Raw genomic sequence first — 19,990 nt, forward strand, 5'->3', positions numbered from 1 at the left:
ATTGAATTTATGCCTCAAGAAAGTTTCTTAGGCTCCCCGTGTCTCTCTCTCCTTATATGCAAATGAGGGTAATAATACCCATACCATAGAGCTGTGAAGATTAAAAGAGATTGAGAATTAGCTAAAATCCGATATTTAAAATTAGAACGCATCATATGACTATGATTGACATTTCATTTGAGGTACTTAGTCTGCTATTTTTGAGTTCTTAAAGTTTTTTTAAAAAATGTATGTAAGGGCCTTAGTGTTGGGTTCATGTTTCCAGTGTTCCCAGAAACAATGCCTATCCTTTGAAAGTTGATGCCTTAAGATGCCTCTGGAATTGACATTTAAAGTAACCCAGAAGCTTATTCTCATACAGATATTTTTATTTTAGTAAAGGAAAAGCGACATTGTATCTTCCCTGTTACATAGAAAATGTTGATTTCAGGTAAAATTTAAATAAAAATGTATTAATAGCTTCTAATGACCTTTGCCTATGAAGAGACAAAAATAAAACTTAAATGTTCATAATTTGTGTAAGTTATAAAGCACTTAATGAATATGTTATTGTTGTTGATATACAATACCAAAGTAACCAAACTTCTCTGTCAATTACCTCAAGGCCAAAATTAATGACAATTTTATGATTTTCTTGCACTTACTATTTTAATACTTCGCTATAGAAAGACAGTGATTTAAAAAGTAGGACTGAGTTGCCAGAGCAGGTTTTCTTTAGTTTATTTACTTTTTTTTTTTTAAGCTAGAACTTGCCTTCTCAACTGTTTTGGCCTTTAGAATTGGTTATTCAGTTTTTTGTTGCTTTCTTTTCATAAGCTCAGCAGATTGGTCTCTCAATTCTTAAGAAGTTCTCAAGACTTTGCCTTGAAATCCTGGGCAAGATAGAATTGGAGGAGAGTACTGTATTAGCAATCTTTTGGATGGAAAACAAGATAGAAAATGAAGATAAAGCAGAAATCTGTACCTAAAACCCAAAATAAATATACCCAAATATCTTTGTAATTATATTAGTGTTATAAAAATGTAGAGGCTAATAGAAAAATTAAGATGATAAACCATCAATATTGTTTTTACTTTTCGAGCCCCTGAAAAGTAAGGGCTGATAGTATGTACACGGGAAAGGAAATGCCATGCTTATTTCAAAGCCCTAAACAGAATTCTGGTGCATGTCTTCCTTTGGACTGTCAGCACATATTTGCAGACTAGTGGCAGTGGTGGCGCAGCCCAAGGATCGAATTTGCAGTACTACCATTGGTGGCCATTTAATAGGTAGAAGATAGATGTACAGAGAGAATAGTTGGAGATCTGTGTGCACATTTCCAAAGAGATTGGTATACGGGAGAATGTTACTGTTACTTAAGATGTCCTCTGCAGTTTTATATCTAGCCTGGACTAGTCTGTTATGGTTTGAAAGCAGATTAAAGCTATTGGACAGATTTGATATGTTCTTACACTGGTTCATTACAGTGAAGGGAAGCAGACATAGGGGATTACTTTGTGATGAATTTCAGTTCTGCTGACTTCATTGAATTGATTGAGAGCTAAATTAAACATTTTAACCATTGTAAAAGTACTGAAAAGATTAATACTTGAAGCTCTCCAGGTCTTAGAGTTTATCAGATATCTTGTATATGTAGGGATGAGGCAGCTGTATAACAAGTTATAGAGTATAGAAGTATCTGGTGAATTAAGAAAATAGAACATGTAAGATGAAATCTAAACAGTATATTTTAGAGGCCTATACTATCCAATCCTTTTTAAAAAGTCAGGAGTCAATTATTCATTGTTTGCTTAATGAAATCTTGATAGCATTTGCTAACTCAGTGGTTCTAAAGTAAATCCTGGAGTTAAAATGAAATAAGGCCTTATTGATACATTTAAATGGCAAACAGTATTTAGGCAAATATTATAAATATCTGTATATTTATATCTATTCCTAATATCCTAATTCAGTACCTCTCCTCTATGAAATAGAAAGCAGTTTTGTGCTATTGCATGAGCAATGCAATATTTATTTCCCATCTTGCAATGAAAACTGTTGATTGTTTGCTCTTCACAGGTCAGTGACAAGGAACAGGAGTTTGCTGCCAGGGCTGCAAAACAGCTCGAATATCAGCAATTAGAAGACGATAAACTTTCTCAGAAATCATCTAGCAGTAAACTCTCTCGGTCTCCATTAAAGATTGTCAAAAAGCCTAAAAGCATGCAGTGCAAAGTGATACTTCTAGATGGATCAGAATATACCTGTGATGTAGAGGTAAGTGTGTGTCTTAAGACTTTTCTGTCCTAGATATTGAGAGCTGGGGAATGTTGGTATAAAATATACAAGATGCCTCTTTATTTTTCTAGGACTCTGGAAAATTACTCACACCCAGTCTCTAAATATAAAATTATTTCCCTAGTCTCTAACAGGGGATCAGATTAAAAATATGTATAATGTCCCAAAATGTTACAATCAAAAGTAAACTGTGATCTTATATTTTTTAAAAGACAAAGTCTCCAACAATATGGTAGGAACAAAAAAAATTTTGAAAGCTTTAAAAATAGACTTTAATATCCTGACTGTGAGCTATTATTTACATGAATTTTATCCTTTTTTGCATAATTTGTGGCCACGTCACTTGTTACTTGGTAGAAAACTTACAAATTCTGTACATATGGGTGGTGGGATAATTTGAAAATGTCCATGACCTTTTCTTGCTTGGAGAATGAGTAATTTTTAAAAGGCACATTGTGGTGGGCATTGTAGTTTCGGTGTAAAAGGGTATACCCTTTGTTTTTCTTTGTAAAGAAAACAGATTCCTCTCAGAAAGGGCAGTTGAATGCCTTTTGTCAGAGATGTTTGTCAAGACCAAATTAGCAGTTGAAAACACAACCTGTCTGGAACTGCAGAGACAGCTGATTGTTGAGTTCTCTGAGTATCAGGGAGGATTCACGCAGGGCATGAATTCAGGCTCTATGAGCAGGTCTGTGTGTGCACCAAGATGGAATGGCTTGCACTTTTAGCAAGGTTTCAGATGCGATGTCTTCATTCAAAGAGCTCATTCTTCCTGCCTCCAGCTCCTGCCTTGTCATAAAGAGGGCAGGGTATCACACACATCTCCAAGCCAGCCGCTCTCCCCCTTCATTCCACTGTGCTTTCAGAGTCCACCCTTTCCTCAGGCTTGTGCTGAGACTCTGTCCCAGGCAGCACAGGCAGTGCACACATGTGTGTCCTCACATATTTCTCTTCCTCGTCCCTCATGACAGCTAATACCAAGCCCACCTATTTCCCATGTTCCCATTTACTCTGCTTCCTCTGTCTCCCAACCCCCATATCATTCCTGTTATGTTTTGTATAATGCGCTCATGCACCCAGTGTTTTTCTTGGAACAGAAGATTCAAATCCATTTCACGCTGAATTCATTTAGGATGGGGATGAGAGGTAGGTTACTAAATTGTTACAGATTGCAGGAACATGGAAAAAAGTCTGTATGGTTTTTGAAAATAAAGTCTTACATCAAAAATTATTTAGTCTGTTGTATACCAATTTATAGAAAATTTAGTCATCCAGTATCCTTATAAACATTGATGGGCTGCTGCAGGAATCCCCAAGGACCGTGCACAAAACTATTTCTTGCCTTTTTCTGGCTTTGATTTTGTTTCATTTCTTAGACCAGTGTGTCCAATTACTCATCTAGATCAGAATTCTGGAAATAGGCAGCTCCAGTAATATACTTCTAGCTGGGTTTTACTATGAAACTTATGGAACTTTTGTAACCTTGAGAAATACTGTATTTTTTCAGTGTAGATGCATTTTCTGGAAAAATTGATCCAAGTCAAGAGAAACTTTCCCTCTTAACTTTGAGGAGAGTCTTTCTATTGATTGCATTTATGTAATGGAATAAATAGGGTAAACTGGCAGTCTTCGAGTCCTAGCTATCAGAGTCTTCCAAGAGTCTAGAAGAAAGTTTATAGTGTTTCACATAGAGAGGATAATGCCTTAGGGCTGACCGAGGTACAAGTATTATTGAACATTTTGTCAAATTTAATTTATGTCTGTGCTTCAGATTCATTACAGCTAATCACTGTGGTTACAAATTTTTTATTTTATACTTACCTTTCTTTTAATGCCACTGTGAACATTCTGAGTGGCACAGCAAACTTGGCCAGTTATTTTCTTCTATAATAAATTATTTTTATACATTTGACAGATTCTTAAGAGCAACTTTTTTCTGGGATATAAAAACTTTTGCTGGTAGAATTTTTTCAGTTTCACCACAGACATTGATATCAGAAAATACATGTTCACGGCTGACATCTTTGTGAAGAAGATGGAGAAATTTGGACATGGTAAAGTTCAGTGGATTAATTTGTAACTGATTGGTTGAATGAGAAAAATGTATTGTAAATCAAGCAGAGTGATTCTCAAGGAGGCAATGAGGTGCTAGTTGAAAAATAAAAAACATGTTACAATGGCTCTTGCGTTTTGATATAAACAATGGAAAGTAAAGTTTGGCTGGTGAGCTACACACGGGGCATACTAGGTAAACAGAGAAGGGGAAGCATAGGCCAGGGAAGGTGTGCTTCAGTGTTGGCTCTCCTTGAAACTGAATCTGTATCAAAGACTTGACAAAGGCACAGAAACACAGCTGAACAATTATTTTTTAGGCAATATAGAGCTTTAAAGCCTATATTGCTTATTTAAAGAGATTGATGCCCCAAGTGTCGGACTCCAGTTTTATTATGAAATGGACAGTGTGGGACGCTGAAGCAAAGCAGGAAAGCTAACATTTAGCAGGAGTGGAGGTAAAACTTTACTCTGATAAAAGGGATCAAGTACAAAATGGAAATGTGTTTGCGAGAGGGGCAGTTAGCCTTGGTAACAATTTGAGTAAAACTCATCTTCAGCTTTAAGTTCATTACAAACTCATCGTGAACCAACAGTGTGTTACAGTTGTCAAAACCATTTTGTAATCACAGGCTGTTTCCGTGGAAGCATAGTGTTAGGTTTGCAGAAGGCAGCGAGCCATCCTGTTTCCTGCGTTGCACAGATCCAGCCTTCAGGGCTGTGTTTCAATCACATGCGATAAATGCTCTGAAGCCACCAGACTGGGGAGGGCTAATGGTAACCCATGTGGTTTCAAGGAACTTCCTTAAAGTTTCTGAACCTAGGTTTCCTCAACAGAAAGATGAAGGTGAAAATACTTGCCTCGAAAGGCATTGTTGAGAAGATTAAAGCAAATAATTTATTTGAACACTCTCTGGGATGTGGCATATTCTTAATAAATGGTCCCTGTTTAATAATGATAATACGAACAATGGACTTTGACTTGAGCATATTCAGCGAGTATTATAGGTTGGTGAATGATCTGGAAGCTTTCATATGAGGAATGGTTAGAGAAATAGGATGTGTTAAATATGAAAAAATAAGATTGGTGGAGGATAGGAAAGCTATTCTCAGTTAATTGGAAAGGTGGAGACTGAAGGGTTATCATAACTTTTATGTATAAAAAGAAAAACTAAGGTAGAAGTTATAGGAAGTCAGATTGTAAGTTAAAAGGAAAATAATGTCTTTAATGATCGCTGTCAACCCTGTGATGATGTACGCACTGCCTGGGAGGGTTCCCGTAGAAGCTGTAGGTGCAATTATGGAAGCCACTGATTCCTCAGATGCTGCCTCAGACCATATCACATCCAATGCCCCTTCCTACTACCACTCATGGACAGAAGAGACATTCAGACACAAAGAAACCAGACTGAAAGAGGTGGAATTGTTTCCCTAATCCCTCTCTCCAATATGTGTAGTTATAGATGAATTAAGAATGAAGGCGATGATAACAGATGAAACCTTTTTTTTGCATTTAATAAGGCATCAAAAAGAGCATTTTATTTTCATAAAATTGTGATGTTTTTCTCCATGGCATATTGAATGCCTTCATCACATCAACTTAAAATCATTAAGGCTCAACTGTGCCATGACGGTAGCATGAGAATTTATAGTCACCTGTAAAAGACTCCCTGGCAACACACCCACACACCCACACACGTGCACACACAAGGCTACAGTGGGAGAGACCCATCGACCCAGAAAGCAAGATAGAAGGAGTAGTTATCTGAGAGCAATGACTAAACACTTACTGCCTGTTTGATCCCCAACATCTCCCCACCGATGTTTCTATGCTAGCCTTTTCAGATCGTGCTTTCTCTAACTTCCTTCTAGCAGTTGGCTTAGATCATTGTAGCATTCAGTGCTTTTCCATTTGAGAGATTTTTTTTTTTTTTTTTTTTTTTTTTTTTTTTTTTTTAGACAGAGTCTCACTCTGTTGCCCAGGCTGGAGTGCAGTGGCGCGATCTCGGCTCACTGCAAGCTCTGCCTCCCATGTTCACGCCATTCTCCTGCCTCAGCCTCCAGAGTAGCTGGGACTACAGGCGCCCACCACCACGCCCGGCTAATTTTTTGTATTTTTAGTAGAGACAGGGTTTCACCATGTTAGCCAAGATGGTCTCGATCTCCTGACCTCGTGATCCACCTGTCTCGGCCTCCCAAAGTGCTGGGATTACAGGTGTGAGCCACCGCGCCCGGCTGAGAGACTTTCCTCACTAATTTTTTTTCAAACTCAGTCTTGATTATTTAAAATATAAGAAAAGATCTTATTATAGCGAGCTTGATATATATGTTTGAGAAATATTTACACTCTGCCAGATTTTCATGTATGCCAACAAAATCACTATGTGATTCTCCTCTTGTTGTACTGTTAGAGAATGCAAACAATGTCCTTCAGCCAGTTTGTTATTGTTGTAGATGCTTATTTCTCAAACTACATTTTAAAAGAGAAAATAAATAAAAATATCTCAGTTCCATGCAATGGAGGTAACAGTCCTCTCACTCATCTCATTTATTTTCATTTTGTTGCTTCCATGTTTGGCAGACTGATTGGAGTCTCACTGATTAGTGTACAGTGTATTCGTAGTGACTATCCAATTAGGACTTTGCTTTCTCTATTTGGGCACCATTCTAATCTAGTATGATTTTGTTTTAGGAAAATAAGTCAAGCTTGATCTCAAATTTCGGTCCATATTTCATAGGATAGGTTTGCTGCTGCATCTATCAAATGTTTAAGCCATTGTGTGGTGCAGTTTGGTTTGTTTCCCTGAAAAGCCCTGTTGGTGGAGGTGTCCAGAACATTGCTCTAAGAGTGGTAGGTGTTACTCAAAGGGCCCTGCCATGTTTCTCTCCTCATGTGAAAGTCAGTTTATTTAGCCCCTAAATATTGCCAATTCAATAATGAGGGCAATTTACTGCTTACAGGACCCAGGTACATCCATGCTGGGCTAGTATTCCAGGGAAACATGCCAGTGAATGGGCCACACTGGAGAGAGATTTGCCTCCAGATTGAGGCAAATCAATGAGAGCAATTTAAATGCAGCCATAACACATAAAAATCTGGTCCCTATATTACTTAGAGCTTGTCTAGTGGCCTGTGGTGGAATGGGCTCAGTAACTGAGGACAATTTAGATCCCTCCAGGATAGGCCTGGAATCTGAAGTACAGAAACGGTCATCTTGACTCCAGCAAGCATTGTTTGAGACCATCCAGAGATGCTTGTAAGGGACCAGAGAGGATAAGGAAATTTATGGAACTATGTTTCTAAGTTGCTTTTGTTACCTTCTAACTATTGGTCAGTAAGGGACTGTTAAAAACTTGCCTAATACTGTGTCTTGCCTGTGATTCAATTAATTGTGTAAATCTTACACTGTTTTATGCTGTACTTATTGAGATTCAACATCTTAGCCTTCCAACTTCTATAGGTTACATGATTAAATTTTTTCCAACCCCTTTAGAAGTGCTTGACCAGAGAGCAAATAGAATTGCCATAATGTAGAAAGTTAGAGTACCTTTTGCTTTTCTTGAATTACAAGAATATTAATTGTAAACCATAAAAATAAGGACTGTTTTAAACCAATACAAGTATTGTTCATTCACCAAACACATAAATCACAGAGCTTTTGATTCCACGTAGCTCTGTAAGTTTCCAGTTTAATCTATAACATGCCACCCTCCTCCATGGATCTCTGCTCAACTGAAGAACTTACATCAAACCATCCATCGCGTGCTGTAACCAAATGGCCCCATCCAGCAGCAGCAGTAATTTCCTGCTTGAAGAATGATGCCTCTAGGACTCTGGAGGATGGAAGGACTTTAATTAACGTTGTTTCCTAGTGTGATAGCTCTTTGGTGCAACCATAGGAACAGTTACATACAGGAACTGTTAACATGCAATGTCTCATTTACACAATTACCATTAAATCTTACGGTATTGACATTTGTCTCAATAAGGTTTCATTAAAACAGACTGTTTACTAAAACTGTTAAATCCATTTTCCTGGTTTTCATTTTTAAAAAGTAATAAACTTTAATAGTCCATCATGAGTGTAGACAAGGCCTAATAAATATTCTAAACAATATAAATATTAAAAATGTGAGCATATATATCAAGAAATATAAACAGTAAGAGTCCTATTTCATCATACTGTAGGCTGTGTTTTGGAAGCTGAGTGACTTTGGAACTTGAGTGCCTATGTGCGTTCGATGTTCGATGCTCTATGTGAGATAAAATCCACTAAGGCATTCTTTTTGCTAACTCCCAGTTACTCCCAGTTGTCACATTGTGTGAAGGCCTAAGTTACTCCCAGTTGTCACATTGTGTGAAGGCCTAACAGGATTCATTTCCCAAATGTTAGTATTCTGACATCGTGATGCTGAAGCCCTAGGTTTGCCTTTTCGTGCAAACCTAACTCCTTTAAGTCTTCAGGCTTCCAGTGTGTTTTATGGCCACTTTGTGTTGCTGATATCATGAAATGGACTTTCCTTCCCTATGCCCAGGCAGAGGGACTCACAGGTAAACGCTCTGCTCCATCGTCTTGCCTGTTTCAGAGGACAGTATCTTATCTCTGGATTTTGTACAATACTATGGTTAATTTTTCACATAGTAGATATACATGACTTACTGGTTTAATGCAGAAAGCAGTCTTCCAAGTGTGAAAATATTCCAAGTTTTCTCATTTTCACCATCCTGTGACTAAGATTTCACGTGATACTTCATGTTTTTATCTCTAGTTGACTTGCTTGAAGTTCACCTCTGTCAGAATCTTCCCTAGCATGATTCCCGAGAGTTTTCCCATGAGCTGTGGAAAAAGTCCTTTAAATTTCCTTACTCTGCGTGTGGCTTTAGTGCCACAGAGCCCTGTGAGATGGTGATTTGGCCACTCAGAATTGCCACTGACACCTTTCCCTGGGCTCAGATGGCGGTGCTGCCCTTTCAACTGCTTCTTCAGAAATAAAGCAAGCTTTCCCTAATTCCCATAGCATACTTGAGTACAGCCTTTAAGGACAGACAGTATAACAGAAAGCACACCGGCTACATCATGTGGCCTTTGTAGGAGTCGTAGAGCTCCTGATCAATGTCTTCCTGCCTGATGCCCACTCTGCTCCTGCATGGCAGGTACCAGCTCACACCTACTGTAGGATGCTACCCTTTCTACTCCTCAGAGTCCAGGCCCCCAGTCAGCTCTAACCTCAGGGTGAAAAGGGAGCTTCCCACTTTAGTCCAAGGCATTCCTTATTTACTTCCTCAGGAAAAGAGTCTTTCCAGCGTGGTAGACTTTAGCCAACTCCTTGGGTGGCTACAGTGGCCTCCCATCTGCACAGGTTTATCTGGTGCCCCATGACCCCAGTACAGGACTGTCTGCTACCAATGCACTTTACCTGACTTCTTTCTAGAAGTAGATCTATACTTATAATTTCCAAAAATCCCTTAAGGTGTAGTTTCTATCAGGTACACCTTTAGCTTGTCTGAGCCTACTTCCTCAGCAGTTCAACGAGGTAGGAGACAAGGTTATTTTCATTGTCCCTTCCAGACATAAGTCTGTTTGACTGTATGGCAGAGACAATCTCACATCTAACCTTAAGCCTTTGCCTCATTTGGTCTTCATTAAAATCTTTGTATTTTCTAGAATGCATTGATCAATTTGTGCATTATAAGCACTGAACTATTTTTTTTTTAACAAGAGTGAATCCTTTGGGTTTTAATTATTATTTGTCTTAATGCATGTTGGTTTTTCTTCTTTACAATTTTAATCCATAAAACATGTTACCACATTGTGTACAAAGGATACCAAAGAGCTGTACTCATTTTGCAGGGACTTTAATGTAAAGTTTTGCTTGGGCGCTTGTTACATTCCAGGCACTGAAGACCAAATGAGCCAAAGGCTTGAGCTTATGTGTGAGATTGTCTTCACCATAAAGTCAAACAATTTTATATCTGGAAGGGACATTGGAAGTGACCTTTTCTCCTGCTGTGTTTCACTGGTGAGTAAATAGGCACAGGGAAGCTAACAGTGTGTCTGAGGACACACAGAGAAAGGCTAGAACCCAGATCTCCTGCTCTCTGTTTCAGAGGTCTCTGCACTACAGAATTAAAACATGCAAAGTCAGCCAGACACGGTGGCTCACGTCTGTAATCCCAGCACTTTGGGAGGCCAAGGCGGGTGGATCACGAGGTCAGGAGTTCAAGACCAGCCTGACCAACATGGTGAAACCCTGTCTCTATTAAAAATACAAAAATTAGCTGCGCATGGTGGCACATTCATGTAATCCCAGCTACTTGGGAGGCTGAGGCAGGAGACTTGCTTGAACCAGGACCCGGGAGGCAGAGGTTGCAGTGAGCCAAGATTGCGCCAGTGCACTCCAGCCTGGGTTACAGAGCAAGACTCCGTCTCAGAAAAAAAAAAAAAAATTCATTCTACAACAGCAGCAGGAACGATCCAAAGTATAGTATTTGTCTCCAGCATGGACTTGTGATTTAGTAGTGTCACAGGATCTTTCGGACGTTCCTTTTCCAGCCGGAAGCCTCTAGGGCGGGTGGCGCCTATGCTTGATTTTTGCTCAGGCCCATTGGGCTCATTCCGCCCACTCGACCTGCAGGCTGCAGTTGGCTCATGCTACTGGCCCAGATCCCACACCTGTCAAGGGCAAGCCAGGTGTGGAGTGATGAGTGGTGCATGAGCAAGCAAGTGCGGGGTCCAGCCACTACGCACAGCCAGGCACGCTGGCTGCTATGGCGGGGCAGACAGCTCCAGGCACTGGCACAGGCACCAGCTCTGGGCAAGCCTGCGGCTGGATCGGATGCACCGGAAACAACTTCTGCTGTGGGTACCCATGTCTGGACAAGGGGAACGCAGTGACACCCGGAAGCTTGGAGATGCCAGAAACCACAGACCTCCCAAAGAGGATGTCACAGCCCTGGCTCAGGGAGGCTCTAGGTCTGGGCTCCCAGAAGGGGTGCAGCCCTTCTCTCCTTCTTGTCACCCCCAGTGTGGCGAGGAATAGGGATGGGGTGTTTCAGCCCTGTGTGTGTTACAGCTTTTTCAGTTATGCTTTTCCGCAGTTCCTGAGTTCTTGTTCCATGTGCAGGAAGAATGAGGTACGTGGGCAACTGGATGGGGAGCAGGACAAAGAGGTGCTTTATTGAGTGACAGTACAGCTTTCAGGAGACCTGAAGTGGGTAGCTCTTTTTCCTCTTTTTGTTTTTTGTTTGTTTTTTTTGTTTGTTTGTTTTTTGTTTTTTGAGATGGAGTCTCTCTGTCACCCAGGCTGGAGTGCAATGGCATGATCTCAGCTCACTGAAATCTCCACCTCCCAGGTTCAAGCGATTCTCCTGCCTCAGCTTCCCAAGTAGCTGGGATTACAGGCACATGCCACCACGCCTGGCTAATTGTTTTTGTATTTTTAGTAGAGAGGGGGTTTTGCCATGTTGGCCAGGCTGATCTCGAACTCCTGACCTCAGATGATCTGCCCGCCTCTGCGGGTAGCTCTTTTCACCGGCAGGTTATCCCAATGGATGCAGCTGTCAGCAGAGAGCAGTCCTGGAGTGGGTAGCTCCTGTCTGCAGGCCGGTCATCCTGTCGAGTGTGCAGCCCTCAGAGGAGAGGAGACTGCCATGGGCAGCTCCTGTCCCCTAGCAGGTCATCCCAAAGTCTGTGAGTCTGGCTGAGTCTAGTTTTTATGGGCTTCAGAAGGGAGGAAGTACGTGCTGACTGGCCCACCAGCAGCCATGGGCAGGCCTGGAAAAAGCACCGTAAGTTATCACTCAGGGGGCCACGGACTCCACCTGGAACTGAGAGCCTGGCCCACATGTTTCAGACCATCCCTAGCTGGAGGGTGGGACTTCACCAGGGACCCACCCCTTTCTGCCAGGAGCCTGCCGGCCTCCTGCCACCATCTACATGTCATCCAGGGTGCCCAGGCTATTTGTGCTGAGGGGCACCTGCAGGCCTGTGCCAAGCTGCCCTCAGTGTCCCCCTTAGCCTCCTTCCCATGCTTGTTGGCACAAAGTCTGGAGGGGTCCGAGGCAGCAGGGGACTTGAGTGTCAGCACCACCTCAAGTGCATGTACACCTGCCTGGGTCATGACAGCCCAGGCTCAGCCACAACTTTGCTCTGAAATTGGAGTGGGTGCCCAGAACAAGGAGAAGCCAGGCAGTGGGAGCAGGCACTTACAAGCCTGCAGGGGCAGGGGGGTTCCTGTACCCCTGAGAATGCAGGGATGCCCAAATCCACAGCTGCAGCTGGGCAGGAAGGTGAGGCTCCCACCTGTTCCTGGCTCCTGCCGACTCTGTGGAGCATGCAGCCTTGGCCGTGCCTCCCCTGCTACAGCTGGTGTCATGGCAGCGGCCACTCCAGTCAGGCCACCACTGCCATCAATTGGAAGAAAAAGGAAACAGAAGGAGAAGGATCTACTTCACAGTTTATGAAGCTGAAAAAATTAAGTTTCTGATTACCTCCTGTATTTGTAATTCTGTACACTTTTGACTTCAAAATTGGTGAATTTTTCTAATTTAACTTATATATGTAGTTTTTGGGTAGATAGATGGAAGAGAGGCTACTAAAGTCTTTACCTACTATTCACTTTCTTCTATTTTCTTCACTTGCCGTCTTCTTGTGGCTGGAAGTCTTTGAAATCTTGAAGTGCATCTGCAGTGGACGCTGTAGTGGGTATCCCCTTTTAATAAACAGGGCAGCTTGGCTCTAGGCCTGCAGTGGATTAATCAGGAGAAAAGGGGCTCAGATCCTGTTGAAGAGAAACAGGGTTAGTCAGTGGGCAGAGTATCATCCCCTTAAGTTTTCTTAAACCTAATTTCTAAAAATGACTGCTAAATCTCTGGTTTATACTCTCATGATTATACTGTCCCATGAAATAAGCTGCTATGTAAAGAATAAAGCTTCGAAGCAATGCATTTTGAGTGAGAAGAGGAAAATAGCTGGAAAGATATAACATAGGAAGTCTTCAGAGTGGTGTATGGAACAAGTTTCAAGGCTCGACAAAGCTCTTTGCCTTCATATAGAATGATTATAAGCAAGTTCTATAGTTATCACGTCATCTAGCTTAAAGTGGAAAAGTGAGTCAAACCTGGGGACCCTAACCTTCCCTTCTGGAGAGAAACAAGTTGCACCATCTAGTGATTCTTTTTCAATTTTCCTGATCAATTGCCAGTTTGTTTCATAATTACAGCATTTCCCCCATGAAAGGCAGGTTATAATTTTCAGGATTATAGCTTATCTCCCCTTAGTTAGCATTTCAATTCATGCCTGCCTTTTTGTGGAAGTACTGCTGGCCCTTCAGGAAGTTTAGGAAGCAGGCTGCTGTCATCAGCCACAAGATTAGAAATCTTTTCATAGGTGGATAATATCCTAGGAAAGTTTCTACATGATGGATAGTCACTTGAGTTTTTGATAATCTCTTTTTTGGTTAACTTCCATTTCAAAGGAGGATGTCTTTTAACTTTGTCTCCATATTCTGAGGCTTATCAACAGCATCTATGAGCACTTTTTGACACAGAGTTGAGGTCTGGTGAAAACACAAGTTCTTAGAGTTGAAGGAGAACACAAAGTCTAGTTCAGCCCTGTAAAATGTGTATGTGATGTGTGTGGCGTGTTGCGTGCATGATTTCCAACAAAATGTGGAAGTAGGTTCAGGGAAGAATGAAGTATAGTATGCTGTTGAAGGCCCTGTCATGGAGACATGATGAAATACTTACTAAGAACCAGCATTCATACAACTACTGACACGCACACTGGCTGATGCAGTCTGAACAGGAAGCATACACTGGCGGTAATTAGTTTCAGGATTTGGCTAACACAAATGCCCTACAGTCCAGTGTCTGATTGGCATGTGGAGAGAGGTAACACTTTTTTGGCTTTTATCACAAAAGGAATATGGTGCTATTCGTTTGAAAAAAGTTTTTAAGTTAAAAGGAGATATTAAAATGCAGTGAAATACCTTTTGTGGTTTTACTATTTTTATGATATTGTTAATTTTTTGCAGCAGAGGAGTAAGGGAAAATCTGGCGTTGTTGTATTTCAGTCCAATGTTGTTTGCTGTTTGGAAATGGCAATTACATAATTCAGTGGGAAATGGAAAAAATGATAATGAAATATAGAGAGGAAAATGCTCTGCCAAAAGGTTACATACTGATATTTGATAGTTTTTTTCCTACTTTTTTTTTTGTTGGTGGTAATACATATGGATCAGTCACCCCCAGACTGTTAAAAATGTGTGCTTGAAACTCAGAATGTACATACCCTAATAGTTGAATATCTGAATATCTACAGGAATTTCATGAATTAAATGAGACTGGAGGATTGTTAATATGGTAGAAAAGTTCTTCCATTCCACCCCATAAAGAATTGATTTTTGAACTTAAGAATATTAAATTTTGGGAGGCAGCACGCCAACTATTCATCCCCAGAAGTCCTCAGTTGTCTTATCTGTGAAGTGGAGCTCACAGGGTTGTTGTGAGTGATAGAGAGAGTGAATGTTATGTCTGCACGTGCCAAGGACCTTTTTTGGGTCCGCAGTGGCTGGCAAATTTGAAAGGTTCTCTAAAGTTATGGAATTTCCACCCCATAAAACATATATTCCCTTCTAAGCCTTTGTCTTTAGGAATATAAATATAAAATACCATACAGATTGGCGGGTTTTTAACATGAAAATAGGATCAGAACCTTCATACTATTTAGAGATTTACTTTTATCACCTAATAATATGTAAGACACCGAAAAATATTCCTTAAATCTGAGAATGTAAATTTCTTTGTAAATGTGCCTCTCAATTTCTCATTTTTGTTTATTTGTTGTTTAACCTGGAAAGAATAGTATTTGTGTTTTCCCATCAGCTACTCATTAAGTTGGCAGTTCTGGAAGTGCTGAACAATTTTATTAAATAAGAATAGGAAGCAACAATTGTGCTTAAGATTGTTTTAAAAACCCACCTACCTAGAAACTGGTAGAATTGAGAAGGTGAGCCGGAAAATGTAGGAAACTTGCTTTTTTTCTCACACTGTCCTGTTTGAACCTGCTGAGATTAGACAGAAGATGTAGCTAAGGTTCTGTTGCTGTTGTGTCAGAAATCAGTAGGTGTTTAACAAGCCTGAATATATTTTGAAAGTAATTACACACACGCCACTTGTGACTTTCAGTGCTTGTCTCTTATCCTGAATGGACTCACATTTTATAGGGAACAAGTAGGTATAGTGTTCCTTGGCTTCAGTAATGAACTCACTCAAATAATGTGGGAAAGTCTATTAAAGAAAGGATCTGAGGAAGTCAACCCTCTTTTTCTTCATCTCTAGTCCCTCGGGACGTTGGCAGAGGACATTCTTTCTAGTTCTGCTATGTCTTCTGATTTCTTACTTAGTAACTCTGAGTGGTGCATTTGAAGAGACTTCATATTGAATTTGATTTCAAGTACCTTTAAAATTACGAGTTATTCTATATTTGCCCTTCCATAGCAAGTATAGGATAAGGTTCTTTTTCTCCTCCTATCATATTTGGAGTTCTATGTTAGTCTGGGTTTTTAAAAAATGACTAGGGACTCAATAGTAGCAGCCGGGAGGAAGGAAAGAGATGGAAAGCGACCCAGCTCACTCATTTTCACGTTGGGACACATCCTCTACTGTCATAGAGAACTTTCTCTTTTGCCCTGAAGAAATTGGGAGTAGCTGTTTGAGGCACATTTCCTGGATTCTTCTTTCTTTTTTAGGGGCCAGATTTTGAAACAGGGCTGATGTGTAGAAAGCCTGACCACAGATCTTTGGCTGGCTGTAAATACCGTCTTAGGAGTAAAGATTCCTCAATGGTGGTTCAGATTGTGCAAAATGGGTAAGCAGGTCTCCAGTCACCTTGTGGCAGGTAGATATTAATTATTAGAAAATGTTAGCTGACTATCCCTGTAGAGGTATTTAAGGCAACATAAAATCAAGTAGTATTCACATATTTTAATTTAGTTTAATTCTTTAAATTTCCGGAATAATTCTAACTATGTGCGTGATATTTATGTAACATTGCTTAGCACTTTCATTGTTGGGGCAGATGAAGAGATGTGAGAGCAAGCGTTGAGTATGTTTGAAACACCATGGGCAGGAAATGAGCTGGAGTGGAAAGCCCTGGGACTCATGGGCAGGAAATGAGCTGGAGTGGAAAGCCCTGGAGTGGAAGGATCGGTTTAGTGTGCTCACAAGGTTGGATATTGTTCTATTGGTGTATTGGTTTTCTCTTGTGGCAAAACATCGCATAAACATAGTGGCCTAAAACAGCACCCGATACACATAGTAGCCTACAACCGCATGTGTTTACCACCTCACGTTTTGCATAGGCCAGGAGTCCAGTGTATGTCAGTTGGTCCTGTGATCAGGGTCTCAGAAAGCAGAAATCATGTTGTTCACTGACTGCATCCTCATGGAGACACTGGGCTAGGAACAGATCAGCTTCATACTCCTTAGGGTTGTCGGCATAATTCATTTCCCTGTGGTTGTGCAACTGAAGTCCTTACTGTCTTTCTGGCTGTTGTCCAGGAACCGCTCTCAGCTACAGAGTCCACTCTTGAATCCTTCCCATGAGGCTCCTGTAGCACAGCAACATAGAACCTCCCTCACCATGATTTGTCTTCTCAGGAATCTCTGACCTCACCATCGGCAACCAGCTAGAGAAAACTCTCTACTTTAAAAGGGCTCACATGATTAGGTCAAACCTGCATGGATAATGTCCTGGTCTTAAGGTCAGCTGTGCCCTCCAACATCACCTCATCACAGGAGTAGGATCTACTTTATTCACAGTTTCAGGGATGGTGCAGGCATATACACCACGGAGGAAGGAAAGCTTGAGCCATCTTAGAATTCTGCCTGTCACAATAGGGGATGAGTGCTTCTGAGGAGCTTTATGTAGGGGAGTTATTTGGCTCATTCATGTTTTTAAAATGTTCTTCTGTTGGCTAAATAGCAATTGGAGGTAAGGGAATAGAACAGGGACACTAGTCAGCTCTATTGTAAAGAACCAGGCAGGAGATGCTGAGAACCAGAACCAAGGCAATTGGCAATGAGGTAGAGAGAAGAGAGTAGATTTTAAGGAACTATCCTGAAAAGGGGCAGGCCTGATCAATTGGATATATTAGGGGGATGTGGGTAGTGGTAAGAGCCAGTAACTGATAATGACTTCGAGATTTGTGGACTAAGTGATTGCATAGAGAGTTGTACTACCAATGGATGTAGAATACAAGAGAAAAAGTTTATGGGGGAAGACAGTGAATTTAACTTAGATGCGTTGAATTTAAAGTGCCTGGAATATGAAAGTAGCAATCTACTATTGCAACTGGGTATACTGTTTGTCATTTGCAAGAGATGTCAAGTTGGTAGACTTTGTGGGAGCCATTATCTTTTATATGAATTCAAACCTGGCAGTGAATGAGGTTATGCAGGTAGTGAGCGAATGAGCAAGAAGAAAAGAGCCTTAATAACAGAGCTCTGGGGGATACTAACCTTTGAAGTAGGGAGTGGGGACAGCTTTGACAAATCCCCCACCCTCGGGTTCTTCCCCACACCGAACTTGTTTTCCATTTTTGCCCTGTTCCAGCTTATGAGCTGGGAGTACCTGATCCTTTGGGGAAATTGCAGTAGTGATTGTGACCGTATGAGGGTCCATCAAACAGTTCAAAAACAGAGAGTGCATAGAAAAGCATCCTGATATAATTTTCTAAGTGCCATGCAAGGACTAGAAAACAGGAAGTGGAAGGTTGCATAAGGTACCATTGTGGAGAAATAATTGAGTGTTGTCATGCTCTTTGATTGATTCTTGTGCCTTTTTTCAGTTCATTGCCAGTTCTCCTTTTATTTATTTAATTTGGCTTTTTGCTGTCTTTCATACATTAGAATTTCAGCTATACAAAGTGGTAAGAACCATAACATTACGTGTTTATGAGGACCGACTGATGCCTGATTCTCCTTTGAACAACTTAAGATGAATATTAGAAGTAGCTTTACATCAGCATACTGCATAATTGTGATTTTTAAGGTACCATTATTAAAAAGTGTGAAGAGTGGTGTGATTCAGAAAGTTCTCTTAAATGTTTATCTGAAATTAGAAAAAAATAAACCCTTTAAGTGTAGCCTCCAGCATTTTTCTAGTTTGGGGCTGTAATAATACCCTGCTCTTACCTTCTGGCCCTGGCAGGAGGCATCTGGTGCTGAACTATTGGTCTCACTCCCTCTCTGCACAGCAGAGAGGCAAAGGATTCTTTTTTTCTCTTCCATTTTGTGGCTTGTTATCGACCAGCCAATGCACCTTAAGCTTTTTATTTATTTATTCTGTAAGGGGTCACAGACTTCCAGTTGTGGGAGTTTTTTGTTGGAACAAATAACATTTCCATCAATAAAGTTAGCTTCCTAGAACTTGCTGTCATGATTTGCCTTGTCATATCGCTATTGTGGATATTTTCTTTCTGTATAAATAGAATTTAGGATCTTCCTGTTGCTTCTCTTGCAAGACTGACCTATTTTGTTAGCATTGCCTAGTGACTGTTTCCTATAATCTAGGTCAAGGATAAGTCTACCATAGGCAAATCAAAATGACCAGATTAGATATTAATTCATGAAATGCTTTGATTGGTGCAGGTTTCTTCTTGTCAATAAACAAGATATCTTTGTTGTATAAGAATGTATCTGTTCAGCATGACAGACAGCTGTGTTTAACATGTATGTACATTTGGAGTCCTTTTCTAATAAGCACACAAGAAAATTCTAAGTCATATTTGCACTTAGGAATGCACCTCATTTTCCCTGCTGCTGCTTATAGACATAAGTGATGGTTTGCAGACGCACAGGCAGCATAAGGAATTGGTTCTTGTTATGGTGTTTGGAAAACTGGAAGGAATACAGAGACTTGTTATTTTTTATGGAATGCCATGGTGACAGCAAATAAAGTCACTAAAGAGGCACCACATTCCTTAGGGAAATGCCATTAGACTGAGCTTGTAAAACACATGAATGGTTTTAAATGATTACCCCAAGCAAAATGCTCCAGTTAATGTCTCCAGTTATTCCTTTAGAAAAAATACTGCCCAGACGTCACGACTTACAAAACTTTCTTTAATAGTATGATGATTGCAAATTCCTCATGATAGGGGGGAAAAAAATAAAACACCACCACCAAAACTGGAAATGTAATATTTCAAAAGTGAATTTTACTTTAACTTGGGGTTTCTATTATTTAAACCCCACCATGTTCTAGCAAGGACTTAGGCTGTTTTACATAAATGCACCCAATATAACAAAGAGAAAATAAATATGTAGAAAGCGGACCAAGAGAAAATGAGAGTAGGAAGCCAAGCATGAGGCTAATCCACAAAATGCATGTTCTGAGATCTCTAACAGGCACAGAGGAGGAAGCCTCAACCCGGTGTCCATGCCACAAAAACAACTTGGTAGGTGAAAAGAAGTGAGTTTATTCCAGAGCCAGTTTAAGATTAAACTCTCTACTGCAGCTCTCTGATAGCTTATTCAAGGAGTGGACTATGAACAGCCATCAGAAACATCTCACTGATTGTTCTTCCTCTCAAGCAAACCTTTAATAACCATTAAGTAATGATTCATCAGTTTGAGATTATGCTCCTCATTATGTA

General features: G+C 40.5%; 1 protein-coding gene and 1 long non-coding RNA gene across 51 annotated transcripts in view; one reads left to right on the forward strand and one right to left on the reverse strand.

Annotated features, from left to right (window-relative positions):
• Nucleotides 1-19,990, forward strand: part of EPB41L3 (erythrocyte membrane protein band 4.1 like 3) — a 236,951-nt gene that overhangs the window by 149,050 nt on the left and 67,911 nt on the right. For all 50 annotated transcript variants that reach the window (XM_016933355.4, XM_016933356.4, XM_063795989.1 and 47 more), the window contains one exon: nucleotides 2,060-2,257. In XM_016933355.4, coding sequence (XP_016788844.4) covers nucleotides 2,060-2,257 — 198 coding nt within the window. The remainder of the gene's footprint in view (nucleotides 1-2,059; nucleotides 2,258-19,990) is intronic.
• On the reverse strand, nucleotides 759-15,402 carry LOC134808653 (uncharacterized). The gene is made up of 5 exons (XR_010152033.1): nucleotides 15,316-15,402; nucleotides 12,939-13,111; nucleotides 8,992-9,168; nucleotides 8,077-8,164; nucleotides 759-872 (listed from the first exon to the last, which is right to left on the reverse strand). It is a non-coding gene; the product is annotated as an uncharacterized LOC134808653 (long non-coding RNA).

Source organism: Pan troglodytes, chromosome 17 (assembly GCF_028858775.2).
Source record: "Pan troglodytes isolate AG18354 chromosome 17, NHGRI_mPanTro3-v2.0_pri, whole genome shotgun sequence".
Classification (NCBI taxonomy): Eukaryota; Metazoa; Chordata; class Mammalia; order Primates; family Hominidae; genus Pan; species Pan troglodytes.